We start from the raw sequence: 14319 nt of genomic DNA on the forward strand, positions 1-14319 counted from the left end.
GGAGTTTGCATTATAATCTACAATGTAATTTTGTTTTAAGCTCCTTGAGGATAGGATAGGCGAATGTATCTTTTTTCAATAAATATTTATTGACAAAACTGAATGAATTAGTCACGAATGGGGACAGCTCTGTATCTCTAGTGCAGATACCCTACATAATTCATTTTATTTTAAAAAACTGCCATGAAAGTTTAATATTTAAAATCAGGGATACTACAACATAAATCATTTAATAGGCAGGTATTTTATATAGTGTTGAAATTTTATTCATTGGAAAAAATTTCATATTTTTCAGGTACTACATTGAAATCTTGCTGCAGGAGTATAGACTGAGTGCCTTTGTTGATGTTGGCTTGTACCAGTATAGAAATGTCTATACTGAGCAACAAACAGAAGATGCAGTAAATGAAGAACAAGTTATCAGATCCCAGTCGACAATTGTCCAGGAAATACAGGTTTGCTGTGAAGATAGATCTGCTTTGTAGAAAGTTAACGTTCCAATATAGCTCTATTCAGTTATTAATTTTACTGTGGAAGATACTACTTGAGGGGAAAGCAGTCATGGAAAATTATTGACTTGTGGTTAGAAGTATCTGTATTATAAATGAAAGAGGCTGTTATTTGATAAGACTGAAACTTTAAAATATTTTATCATTTGCAGTAAAATAGAGCAATAAAGAAGCATTGAATAATTGACTATCATGCTTTTTAAATGTGCTTTTCTATACAGTGAAGGTTTTTTCTTTAACTGGGAAATAGGTTATAACATTGGAAAACTGGGAAAGAACTACTGCAAGGAGTGAAGTTCAAAAGATAACAGTAACCAGCCCATGTGTGGAAGCTAATTCATGTTCCCACTACCATTATAGATTAATCTATAACATGGAAAGAACTGGTAAGTTGCAAATAATAAAGGAGATTTCATGTCTCTTCATTTAGAGATGAAATTATAAAAATTTAGTCTAGTCTAGTTCTTTCTGGAAAATATTGTTTTAATAGTGTGCTAGACAAAGAAGCTAAAAATGTATTATGAAGAAAAACCTTTGGACTGGGATAAAAAATGGTATCAGTAAAAACAACTTCCTGGTATATACTATCATTTTCTTTTGTAATGATCACAATAAATGTATATCTAAGTGCATAGAAGGATTTTATGTATCTGTGACTCACAGGGATAAGTTAAGATAATAAGAATTAAATTCATCATTACAGAGAAGTAAATATTCCAATTTCTCAAAAAAAAGCTATGAGATACTAATTTATCTGTTAACAAAAACATTGAGTCTCTATATTTTATAATAAACCTGAAAATATAAGTTTTCTATTTCTGTTAATTGTTTCAATAAGTAAATATTAATGGGTGATTACTGTTTTCCAAATAGCTTATATAACAATAATAACAATGGTAATAACAATGCTTATTACCATGGGAATATTAAAACAATAAAATACGATCCTGATCTTTAGGAAATTACAATCCAATGAAGTAGTCACTATTATTGAACTCAAATTACTTTCAAAACACAATTTTATTAAATGATAATATATGATACAGACTACGGGTGTTTTAAAAATTCAAATATAAGACATCAGTGCTGGCTGTGGTTAGTGCAGAAAGATTGCAACTCTTTTCTTTTTTTTTTTAAATTAAGGCCCCTAATCATTTGCCTTTTTATTTTTATTTTTTTTTTAATTCATCCAAGTCTTGGTACCTGGTGATGCTTCTGACTTCATACTGCAATCAGCTTTAAATGACCTCTGGTCTATAAAACCAGATACAGTTCAAGTAATAAGAACACAAAACTCCCAAAGCTATGTTTACATGGTAACGTTTATATCAACTAGAGGTAAGCATGTATCTCATTTTGTACTTCTGTAAATTTTTCTCTAAGAAACAAATTTATATTCTCTAAAGCTCCACTGAAAAAATTAAAAACTCCATACTACGTGGCAATGAGAAAGAATGAAATATGGCCCTTTGTAGCAACGTGGATGGAACTGGAGAGTGTTATGCTAAGTGAAATAAGCCATACAGAGAAAGACAAATACCATATGTTTTTACTCTTATGTGGATCCTGAGAAACTTAACAGAAACCCATGGGGGAGGGGAAGGAAAAAAAAGAAAAAAAAGAGGTTAGATTGGGAGACAGAATCAAAGCATAAGAGACTCTTAAAAACTGAGAACAAACTGAGGGTTGATGGGGGGTGGGAGGGAGAGGAGGGTAGGTGATGGGCATTGAAGAGGGCATCTTTTGGGATGAGTACTGGGTGTTGTATGGAGACTAATTTGACAATAAATTTCATATAATAAAAAATTAAAAAAAGTAAAAAAAAAGTAAAAATTCCATAAAATGGCAGAGAAAGAAGTGGATTCATAGCCTTGATCACTTTTAGGAGAAATAGAAAATAAATGGTCAATTTTTTTTTCTATTGTAATTAAAATTTTAGTCCTATTTCAAGGAATGTACAGCTTCAATGCATGAGAAACACTATATATACCATAAATGCACTATCTGTATAATAGGCTACTTCATATTTAGAAAAAATAAGCAAAGATATGAATTCTGGAAATGAGCTTTAAGTAGTTAGCATGTCTTAGGAGACACTAGTCTAACCAGATCTTGCCTGATGAAAGGATTCTGTGGTCAAATCCACATGGGAAACTGCATAACCCAGCTTATCCTTGAAGATTGACAGGTCTCATTAGAATAATAAAATCCCTGAGAATTCCTACAGTGAGAAAAAAAAAAAAAACATACAAAAACAAAAACTGAAAGAAAACATTTCACCTGTGTTTAAGACACCATTTACCAAAATTATTTTTACCTCTCTGTCCTTTTCAAGCAATAGCTATTAACTTCCTATTAATGTTTTGCATTTTCAAGTCTTAAAGTCAAGTTTAACGACCAAATTTAGTATTTGGGCTATGTAGTTCAAAAATAGGTCCCTGAATATGTATGTGTTTACTTTTCTTTGGGCAATAATTATGTTCCAATTCATTGTTTATTTCTCATTTTATAAAATTGTTTAATTTGCTTGTTGGATGGAGGGCAAAGAATTTCATTTAACATGAATTGAAATTCTAAAAATTTCCCAAAGTTTAGATTGTCAAAAATGCTGTATAAATGAAGATATGGTGATCCTTGTTCTCCGAGGAATACATCTATAGTTCAGAGAGAAATTTTACAGCTTCAGCAGCCTTAAGAAATATAGTACCAAAATCATAAGTACCAAATCAAATTCTAGGACTCTACCCACCAGAGGTCAGTGGGTTTCCAATGGTGAAGCATCTTCCCAAAGCAGAGATAAATCTGAGGACAAGCCCTTATTTCTCTTAAAGTGAGATTGTATTAACAGGCCTCCCAAGCCTCGGGCTATTTCCTGGAATTCAGTTTTGTACTGTATTCATGTTTAAAGAAAATAGCAATATCCCAACCTAGCCCTCTATACTATGATAATGGTACTGGGACAAAACGAAAAGAAGTTTTGGAATATCCCACTGGTCGTTGATCTTTACCTCATGGTCCCAATACCTCCTTTTGTTTATCCCATAATACTTTATTTTAAGCCATGGATATCAAACCTTAAATGAATAGCACTTTACCTGCTATTTTGCTGTTTCTGCTACGGCTAAATCTTTAGCTCAAATTCAAGGATCCACATCTTCCCCATTCATCCCCCCTTTTTTTGTGATAATACAATAAAACCAATTTTGTTACTCATGGATATATTGGTATTTTATTAAATTAACATCTTCAAATCCTATTTGGTACTTCATCACAGGAGACTTTGATCTGCTTGGTTATGAAATGATTGAAGGGAACAATGTCACCCTGGATATTACAGAACAAATCAAAGGAAAACCCAGTTTGGACACATTCACACTAAACTGGGATGGAATCACTTCGAAACCTCTGACCCCATGGTCATCAGAAGCTGAAGTATGCTCTTAGCTAATTTATTAAATAGAAAGCTATTTAAATATCACCTTTCTAGTAAAACAAAAGAAAACAAAATAAACCCCACACTTTAAGGAGCGGTAATATACTCTTTTACTTGACATGATGTGTCGGAGCCAACCCATAGAGAGTGGAGAAGGGAGGAAACATCACAGAGACACAGGGGATGAAAGGGGGGGTTCTTAGATCTGTGCCAACAGGATCCATTGTATCTCTGTGTGGGGCAGCTGTTTTTGTAGAAAGAATGTTTGCTTGGGAGTTATTGAATTTTGACAACTATCTACACAATGAGTTTAGGTTAATATTTGTTTGATGATTAACATCTTACTTTATCTCCTTAATTCTAAATGCTAATTATATCTGTGCTTTGCAAGAGAAGTAGATGTGGAAATTACAGGAAAACTTGTGAATAAATGTGTACCAATTCCTTTATAATCCAAGATCATTTATTATTTTTAAAATAACCATCAATACAGTCTTAGAGTATCTGAATCTCTTCTTTTGAAAAACAGAATACATTGTATATTTTGTATATTGTATTTGCATATTTTGAAAAACAGAATACAGTGTATAGTTTTTTCCAGTTAATTTTGAGCTAATGGGGAAAACTATTCACTTGGAACCTGTTTAATTGACTGCTAATTCATTTAGGTTTGCCTCATTGCCCTCTTTAAAAAAAACTACTAAACAAGTATGTCTACCTTACATAACAACGGTGTAAGCTAATGTTACCCAATTGGATGTAACTATTGTGATTCTAAAATAAAACTCTTGAAAAAGTCACTAGACACTAAAATTATTACATATTAACTTGAAATTATTTAGGAAATGATCTCATAATGATGGCTGAAGTATGGGAATTATGCAAATGTTCAATTATAACTAATTAGTGGAATGAGTAGTAATAGTATAAATGCTCTAACTCTTCATGAAAAAGAAGTTACTAAAGCTCATATTTTTAATTTAGTTTCAGGCAGCCGTAGAAGAAATGGTTACTGCCAAGTGTCCACTGCAAATTGCAAATTTTGAAGAAGGATTTGTTGTGAAATACTTTAGAGATTATGAGTCTGATTTTAACCTGGTATGGAATGTAAATGAACAGTGAAACTGACCAAATAAGAATTTGTATAAATGCTTGGAATCTTGTGATTCTCTTTGGACTAACATTAATTCCTATTGTCAAATTGCAAAAATAATTTGTTACACATTTATTGGTAAGGTATGCTTTATCATCTCCTTGCATTATAATGTGATTCATTTGTGAAATTCACCACATATGAATTTTCTCGATTAAGGGAAAGTAAGAAAGATGATGGACAATATAAGATCTATAGGGTGTTTTACTTGTTTACTTGGACGCAGAGTATATCCTGTTTCCTCATTGGCTTCTGAGCATATAATTTGTAGTAGAGCTTCCCTTGATTTTTGAGATTACCCTCTGGTCAATTAGTAAAATACTTGTCCTTATTTCTCTCTTGGTGAGGTATAAGAACTTTTCTTTGATGTACAGTAAAGAAAATTTCAGAATACTCTTATCTTCCTAATTCTTATTTTGAAAATCCGAGGAAGCCAGATATTCACCATTTCCAAATGAATACCATAAGAATAAGGACTATATAGGCTAGTGATTTGGTTCAGATCAATACCTTAGAAATAAAAATGAATCCTTAAAGATATTTATCACATGCTTTAAATCACATGCTTTAAATCTGTTTAAATGAGCAGATTTATTAGTGAAAAAAACAAGGAAAATCTTTCCATTTAATTGGCTCTCATTTCAAATTAATTTAATAAACATGCATGTACTTGGGTTCTCCTATCCTGAATGTAGTGCTAGCAGCCTTGGGAATTGCACAGTAATTTACCTATGCTCTTTCCTTTCTTCATTTCCCATCATCATCCTGGCACACATTCTTTGCTCTATCTTACTTTGATTATTTGCATTTCCCAGCACCATCTTCTTACATCCCTGCTTATTTCACTTATTTTACCCTCTCCCTGAAGCTCCTTAGTCCACCTTTCCTTTGAAATGAGTCTTGTTTATCTTTAAAGACAACTCATGTAATGCTTCCTCTGAGTTATCTTTCTTGTTGCTTTATAAGTGAGTTAGGCCTCTCTTCAACCTCATAATTATATAATATATGTATAATACTTCAACATCAGTATTATAATCCTTAGTTCCTTTGTCCCAAACTTCATGGGATAGGAAATATCCCATATAGGGATAGTGTTCTTCACCACTTGAACCTTGAAGATTCAACAAAAAACAAATTAACAAACAATAACCTGGCACATAGTGAACACTGAATGAATATTTGTGGAGGGGTGCCTGGGTAGCTCAGTCGGTTGAGCATCCGACTTCCGCTCAGGTCGTGATCTTGGGAGTTTGTGAGTGTGAGCCCTGCATTGGGCTCTCTGCTGTCAGCACAGAGCCTGCTTCAGATCCTCTGTCCCTGCCTTTCTTTCTGTACCTCCCTCCCTCACTCTCTCTTCGTCTCCCTCAAAATAAATTAACTTTAAAAAAATTATAAAAAAATATTTGTGGAAGGAATGAATAAATATCCCTAAGAGTTCATGATATAAGGAGAAATAGGGGCGCTTGGGTGGCTCAGTCAGTTAAGCGTCCGACTTCGGCTCAGGTCATGATCTCACGGTCCGTGAGTTCGAGCCCCGCGTCAGGCTCTGTGCTGACAGCTCAGAGCCTGGAGCCTGTTTCAGATTCTGTGTCTCCCTCTCTCTCTGACCCTCCCCCGTTCATGCTCTGTCTCTCTCTGTCTCAAAAATAAATAAACGTTAAAAAAAAATGATATAAGGAGAAATATAAGATTTAGGAAATAGCCAAATACAGGTACAAGGGATTATATGATTGTGGAGCCAAAGGAGTGATACGGGATGAGAGCATTAGACTTTCAAAGAAGAGAGAGAATATTTCAAGTTAAAGTGGTGTGGGAAGCAATGGATCCAAGTTGGAACTTGAACAAATTGGGTGGAGATGTGGGGGAATAAAGCAGGACAATAAGTCATGTTTTCATTTGAAATATTACTGTTTCTGTAGGAACATATTAACAGAGGGCAGAAGACAGCGGAAACTGATGCTTACTGTGGTCGTTATTCCCTGAAAAACCCAGCTGTTCTCTTTGACTCCACAGATGTTAAACCAAACAGACTACCATATGGAGACATTTTATTATTTCCTTATAATCAGGTGAACTCAACAAAATGATATGCTAATTTAATCTGTAAAATACCTTGATAATAAAATTTCCTGAAATATAAGACAGGGAAAACTGCTTGTCATGTGAAATCATGTCACATTAGACAGGTACTGTGGTTCACATTCTGGGGGCTTGTGATTTCCTCTTCTGTTGGTTTTCAAAAAAAAAAAATGAAAAAAATATGTAATATCATGCACACTTATTCTGCTTTATCTTATAATTTCAGAGAAAATTACTTGCACATGAATTTAAATATTAAAACAATTAAAAATGTATAATCTCCTCAATATATTTTATTTATTAAGAAGAAACAAAAATGGATAGCCATCATAGAGTGATCTTGGGTATCCAGTCAAGGAGAAGTGAAGGGAAAGCATGAGTAGAGATGGGAGTTTTAGGATAGGTATTTAAGATTAGCAATCATAGTCTTGTTTACCCTTTCTCTGGTTTCAAAATTCTCAAGTTGTGATATACATCCTCAAGTTCTAAGTTCTAAATATATTTGGTATGCTTAAGGTGTTGTAGACCATTAAGATTGGTATTTAACTACCATTTTACAGTGACATGCATCTTTACCTCTAAATGCTTAGCTGCATTCACATCCCAATTAATCCACTTCAGTGTTTATCTCCTCTTTGTGTGTTTGGGCTTTTACATCCACTGTAGAGTTCACTTAGAGCTGGATTTAAATTTTACATTGCTACATGACTAAAGGGAGTGAATTATTTTCATTTTTTAAGGAAACCATATCTAAGAAAACAATAAGGAATTAATCCTTAATTGTAAGGTCGTTCAACTCCACTTCCTCTTCTAGAAAATCTTTCACAATTCTTCTATACCTAATTGGCTGAAATTAATTATCTCTGTCTCTGTGTTCTGAAATATTTTGTATGGAAAATTATCAATATTTATTTACTGGATTAGGTTGAGTTAACTTGAATTGCTATAAAACAACTTAAAGCTAAGATATTATTACTGATTTCTTTTTTAATTTTCTGTGTAGTTATGTTTAGCATACAAAGGATTCCTGGCAAATTATATTGCTCTAAAATTCCAATACCAAGACAGAAGCAAGATTACTAGAAGCAATGATATACAATTTACATATAACTTTACTAATGGAAACAAGTAAGTTACATTCTGTGAATGTAAAATGGAAGTTATAGTACAGTATATAACCTGAACATAAAACAAACCCACTCTTTGTTAACTTTTTAAATTTTTTTTCCACTTTTTGTTAGTTTGGGTTTTTTTGTTTTGTTTTCGAGAGAGAGTATGTACGCACACGAGCAGGAGAGGGGCAAAGAAAGAGAGGGAGAGAGAGAGTCTTAAGCAGGCTCCACACCCAACATGGAGCCTAACACAGGGCTCAATGTCACAACTATGAGGTTATGACTTGAGCCAAAAATCAAGATTTGGACGTTTAACTGACTGAGCCACCCAGATGCCCCACTTTTTGTTAGTTTTTGACAAATGCTGTGCAGCATAGATCTGACTGCCGTTTTCATGCCCTCTACATTAGCATCCTAACAGAAATAATTGTGGCAAAAATAAATAGATTATGAAAATAAGAATTGGTCTAGTGTTATCATCACCCATGACCATTGGAAAGGTAAAACAATGGTAAACCTTATAATTTAAATCATGTATTATTAAATCTAATAATGTTCCCACTTACTGAAGGCAGGTAGAAAGAGACTCCTTTATCACAATATTGTCATTAAGCTTTGATCACTGAAAACAAGGTGCTTTCTAGGTGTGAGCAGAGCAAATAAAATATTTCTTTTTTTTTTTTAATTTTTTTTTTAACGTTTATTTATTTTTGAGACAGAGAGAGACAGAGAGTGAACAGGGGAGGGGCAGAGAGAGAGGGAGACACAGAATCGGAAACAGGCTCCAGGCTCTGAACTGTCAGCACAGAGCCTGACGCGGGGCTCGAACTCACAGACCGTGAGATCATGATCTGAGCCGAAGTCAGACGCTTAACCGACTGAGCCACCCAGGCGCCCCTCAATGAATATTTCAAAATTAATGGAGAAGAGACACTTTTTAATGCTTGGTTTGCCAAAAGTTAGACACATAGAAATGCAAGCAGAGAAATATAAGGGAAGAAGGTAGATGTCTAAGAAAGCTATCTAATGACTATAATTGCCACACCCTCAAGCACAAGTTAGTTCTGCATAATTACGTTTTGTTTTTTATTATTATATCTTCTGAAATTTGTGTCAATCCACTTTTGTATTTCCACATAGAACACACATACAAATTTCACACACAATAGAGTCATAATGAAGACATACACATGCACATATACACCTTTTTTATTTGAAAACGTGTTCTCCAGGTACATTTTGCTATAAACATTCCCTGCATTCCTGAATTGAACAGATTAGATTGACAATTTTAGTTTTGGTGAGCATCACCTGCATGCGTTTGACTCATTCACTGTGACGAGATTTTGGAACATTTTACAGATCTCGGTTCTTTCATATTCGTCAAAGCATCACTCACCATATTGCTAAATAGGTCTTTCCTTTTAACCTGCAATTTATCTGCTGTAAAATACATTTGATAAGACTGATGGGCTTCCTTTACCCTAAATGCTATGATATCTTTAAACAAGAATGTCATGATTTTCAGAGGAATAGGGTTCACTGGGTAAAATTATTGCCAGTCAAGGCAAAGTAAACTCCCCTGCTCCTATTGTGTATTTCTAAATTTGCTTTGATTTATGTTAGACAGGCCACCATCAAGTAGATGTGTTAGAGTTAGATTATTTTTAGTACAATGTTAGTGTTAGAAGTGCCATTGCCCCCCAAGAATTATGGTATAACCTTTCCAAAACAGTGATTTTTGTAGCTATAAATCGGGTTTCAAAATCTGAAAAGTGAAATATGATTTTCTTTTAGAAAACACTGTTATCTAGGGATGCCTGCATGGCTCAGTCGGTTAAGCGTCAGACTTCTGCTCAGGTAATTTCACAGGTTGTGAATTCAAGCCCCGTGTCAGCTCAGAGCCTGGAGCCCACTTTGGATTCTGTGTCCTTCTCTCTCTTTGCCCCTCCCCCGCTCATGCTCTGTCTCTCTGTCTCAAAAATAAATAAATGTTAAAGAAATAATAATAATAAAACACTGTTATGTAGCCACAAAGACAGTGTGCTGTTCACTTAAGTTTTGATAGCATTTGTAGTCTCTTTTTGTCTGATAAAGGGTCCTGTTCAGTATACTAAATTTTCTAAGTAGTAGTTTCTTAAACTTTAGAATTATATAATTAGGGTAGAATTCTACTGAGACCGTAAGTGTTTTTTTTTTCATATTTATTTAAAGAGCACTTTATCTTGCTGTAGTTCCACACACAGTTTTCTAAAAATATGTTAGCTTAAGCTAAGCTTTGAGGCACTGAGGTGGATCCCATGATGAGTTTGGGAACCATGAAGGAAATTAAAATAGTAGGTGCTCAAACAAACTAGTCAGTTAATAATTACAGCAGTAGCTGATATAAAGATTATTGTTAAATTGTGTTTAGTTATTTTGATGGCAATATTTTTCTCTTTGTTGCAAACGCTCATAGCTGAATTGCTTAACTATAACTCATAGAATTCCAATGCAGTTAATATCAAGTGCAAAATCTGAATCTAAATTACACATTTAAGGGGTAATGTGCTTTATGTAAATCACTTACCACTTTTGTCTCGTATCAGGAGACAGTGCAACTCTAGGGAGCTCTTTTGGGAGTAATAACAAGTTCCAGTTTTGCTTCTTGGTATTGAACTGAATTTACTGTTCTATCCTTGACATTTTTTACTAAAATAGTTTACTTTATTCTTGTGTCTCGTTTTTATTTATATGCTTGCTCTACACCAAGGCGCATACTCCTTAATTTCCTTACCTACCACTACAGAATATTTCACCTTCCTGTGGCTATTGCCAAGGCTACAAATAAAAGAAAACCTATATTTACAGTATACAACATTAAGTCTATTACTACCAGTTCAAATTTCTGTCTGCTGTTTCTTGTTATGGCTGCACCTCTGCGCTAATAAAGTGTGTTTAATGGTCATCTTGTGGGAAAAAAAACACTTTTACTCTTTAAGAATTTAGTGCTTTTTTATAGTGTATTGGTTTACATTAATCAACCATATTTCAGCTGGACCTACACTTGCATAGACCTTCTGGACCTCATACAAGCCAAATACACTGGGACAAATTTTTCTCTTCAGAGGATTGGTTTACAGAAGGCATCAGAATCACAGGTTTTCTATGTAGATACAGTATACATTGGACAGACATCTACAGTGTCTGCGTGGGATGGTATGTTGTATCATTTCATATCGATTCAAAACCTCTAAATCTATCTTGTAGAAAAATCTTACCATGGGAATTATTCTTTACTTTACATAGAAACATTAATCTCTAAATATTTGACTCATTCTTTTATCTGAATATTATTTAAATAATATTATTTTTTATTCTAAGGATAAATGTATCCTTAATGAAAACTTTGTCATTATGGCAAGAATTAGTCTTTCTAGTCCTGGATTCTGTTTATAGATATATAAACTGTGACAAATATTTTCATTTTGCTTTGTTTGATTTTTGAGAAACTAATCACAAAGATATGTGTTCCTAAAAGGCAGCTATTGACATTGGCATCTGTTTGGTAGGATTAAACTGAATATTTTCATGGACATCATGGTGATAATTAATAATACTATAAATGAAAAATTTATTTCTGGTAGTCTAAGCATTGTTTTATAGTCATGTCAGTAGACTCCTACATATGAGCTGTGATAATAAAATAATTAAAATTAAACTGTGATCTTTAAAAAAATCAACCTAATTCTAAACAGTCACCTTTAACAGTGACTACTCACATTTTTCAGATAAATTTTAAAATCCTTTCCTTTGGAACTACTTTCAAGTACAAGGTCACGAGTCAACTGGTTAAAATTAAATGTACTACTTTAGAGTCACTTCTTTTGAATCTGCTCTCACCAGAATTTACATTCTGATCAGTGGAGCACATATATAAGACAGCTCACTTGGGCTCAGATGGATGTTGTAGTTCAACAGATAACATGCATTTAGTACCTACTGTGTGCCAGGCACTGTACTAGCTACTAAAGAAATTGCTGTGGACAAGACAGCCCGAGTCCTGTCCTCATGCAGTGCACGTCTTAGCACTACGTTCAGGAACCTAGGACAGAGCAGAGCTAACAGGCCCACAGAAGGCTACATGAAACCCAGGGTTTGGTGGCTTTTAAATATTTTCTTTTACCTGATAAAGCTCATATGTTGACAGACTTTAAAGCTTTATATTCTAGAAGTAAAAGTTTGCCAAGCTCCAAAAACTACTTGTCTTAAGATCTTCTTTCTAAAATTTGATTCTAAACAGCTATTCCTATTCCATGACATGGATATTATTTGATGATTTTCTTTTTTAGCAGCAGAAGCTATGAAATTTTATTTTCCATTTATTCCATGTTCTTTAGAAATGCCAAAGAGAAGACTTCCAGCATTAGCAAATAAAGGGATATTTTTAAAGAACTTTCAGGTGAATCAGACCAAAATTAATGGATCAAGTATTACCAACCAATATTCTGTCACCATGACTTCATATAATTGCAGTTATAATATACCCATGATGGCTGTGAGCTTTGCACAGGTAAGCTTAGAATGTTGCAACTTACTGTTTTCAATTTATGGAAAATTAGCTTTGATCTAATAACCTTTTTTAAAAATTTTTATAAATGGCTGACATTCAGATGGAATATCTTTTAATAGGACAAGATAATCATTCTAAGCATAAATGAAGAGTTAGAGGCTTGTTAGACTTGAGCATGAAAATTCACTTTAAGCATTAAAGTCTTTAAGAAATATATCTATGGGAAAAAACAAGGGGAAACTGTCTTAAGAAACAGATTTAACTAGAATTTTCTCTGTTGACTTAAAAGGAAACGCTATGGGCTCTTTCAGTAAAAGTTTTGAACAGAGATTATTGAAAGAAAATTTGAAATTCTGCAATATGTTCTTAAATTGTTTCTGTTAGAAACACCACTTTTTGCTTGTATCAAAATTGGTACTGGGAGGAAAAAGATAGCTTTCCAGAATTCCAAAAGGACCTGAATAATTTTTGTACTGCTTGAGTTATTTATAGTAAGATCAGTATTAAATACTATAAATGTAAGTATTTTAAAATGTAACGTCCTCCAAAACTATCCAAGGAATTAATATAATTTTCCACAGTGAATCAAAAACAAGTATAATAAGCTCTAGATTGGAGTTAAATAGTAATTAAATATTTTTGTGAAAGTCTCAAAGAGTGTTTTGCTTAATGATAGTCTGATTCTGTGATTAAAAATACAGGAAAACTCTTAAGTATTCCACAAAAGTTGCTTTACCCTATGCTGGCGCAATGTTGTAATCTTAGTATCTTCAAGATGAAATGTCTTGTAAATATGTTTCAGTCGTTTACTCTTAGCTGCACAACAGAATGTAGTATCAGGGGTTTGTGTTGTTAAATAATCAGTGACATCAGCTCCCATTTTTCAAGATTCCTCATTAAAATTGGTAATTGTATCCTCTAGCTTTTGTTATTCAGTCAAAGTTAAATTAAGGAATATGGGACATATGTTTGTGACCTTTTTTAAAAAATTCCAGTGAAAGATACACGCAGTAATATGCACATCTGTTAAATGTTATTTGTACTGATAAATAATCCAGTATGTGCTCTTTTGCATCTAGCTGCTTCTGTTTGATATTATGAGATTTGTGTGTTGCATGTAGCTGTAGTTCATTCTTTGTCATTGCTTTACCGTATTCCGTGGTGTGAATATACCACAATTTAACCATCCTGTTGAAGGGCTTTTGTCTTATTTCCAGTTTGGGGCTATTATGAATAAAGCTGCTGTGAACTTATGTCTTTTGGCAATTATGTTTACTCTTTTCTGTGGGCAGTGAGGCTTAAAGTTTTAAATTCCACAAGATTCACAGACAACCGTGAGGGATCTGAAGCAGGAGGATGTTATCATTTTCACTAGTACAGTCACTGTGTATGAATTTTTATAGCATGTGTCGCTTTTGTCAATTGATTGGCACTCAACGTTAGGCAGGTTTTTCTTGAGTCTGGATCAGAATCTGTGCTGA

At 33.6% G+C, this 14319-nt stretch overlaps 1 protein-coding gene across 3 annotated transcripts in view; it reads left to right on the plus strand.

Moving 5' to 3' along the window:
* The window catches only part of PKHD1L1 (PKHD1 like 1), a 157735-nt gene that overhangs the window by 35632 nt on the left and 107784 nt on the right, over window positions 1–14319 (plus strand). For all 3 annotated transcript variants that reach the window (XM_053896133.1, XM_019467844.2, XM_019467845.2), the window contains exons 15-23: window positions 296–455; window positions 760–895; window positions 1704–1847; window positions 3784–3941; window positions 4927–5040; window positions 7015–7164; window positions 8178–8302; window positions 11321–11484; window positions 12666–12838. In XM_053896133.1, the coding sequence (XP_053752108.1) occupies window positions 296–455; window positions 760–895; window positions 1704–1847; window positions 3784–3941; window positions 4927–5040; window positions 7015–7164; window positions 8178–8302; window positions 11321–11484; window positions 12666–12838 (1324 nt within the window). The remainder of the gene's footprint in view (window positions 1–295; window positions 456–759; window positions 896–1703; window positions 1848–3783; window positions 3942–4926; window positions 5041–7014; window positions 7165–8177; window positions 8303–11320; window positions 11485–12665; window positions 12839–14319) is intronic.

Source organism: Panthera pardus, unplaced genomic scaffold, assembly GCF_024362965.1.
Source record: "Panthera pardus isolate Hobbes unplaced genomic scaffold, ASM2436296v1 HiC_scaffold_7, whole genome shotgun sequence".
NCBI classification, from domain to species: Eukaryota; Metazoa; Chordata; class Mammalia; order Carnivora; family Felidae; genus Panthera; species Panthera pardus.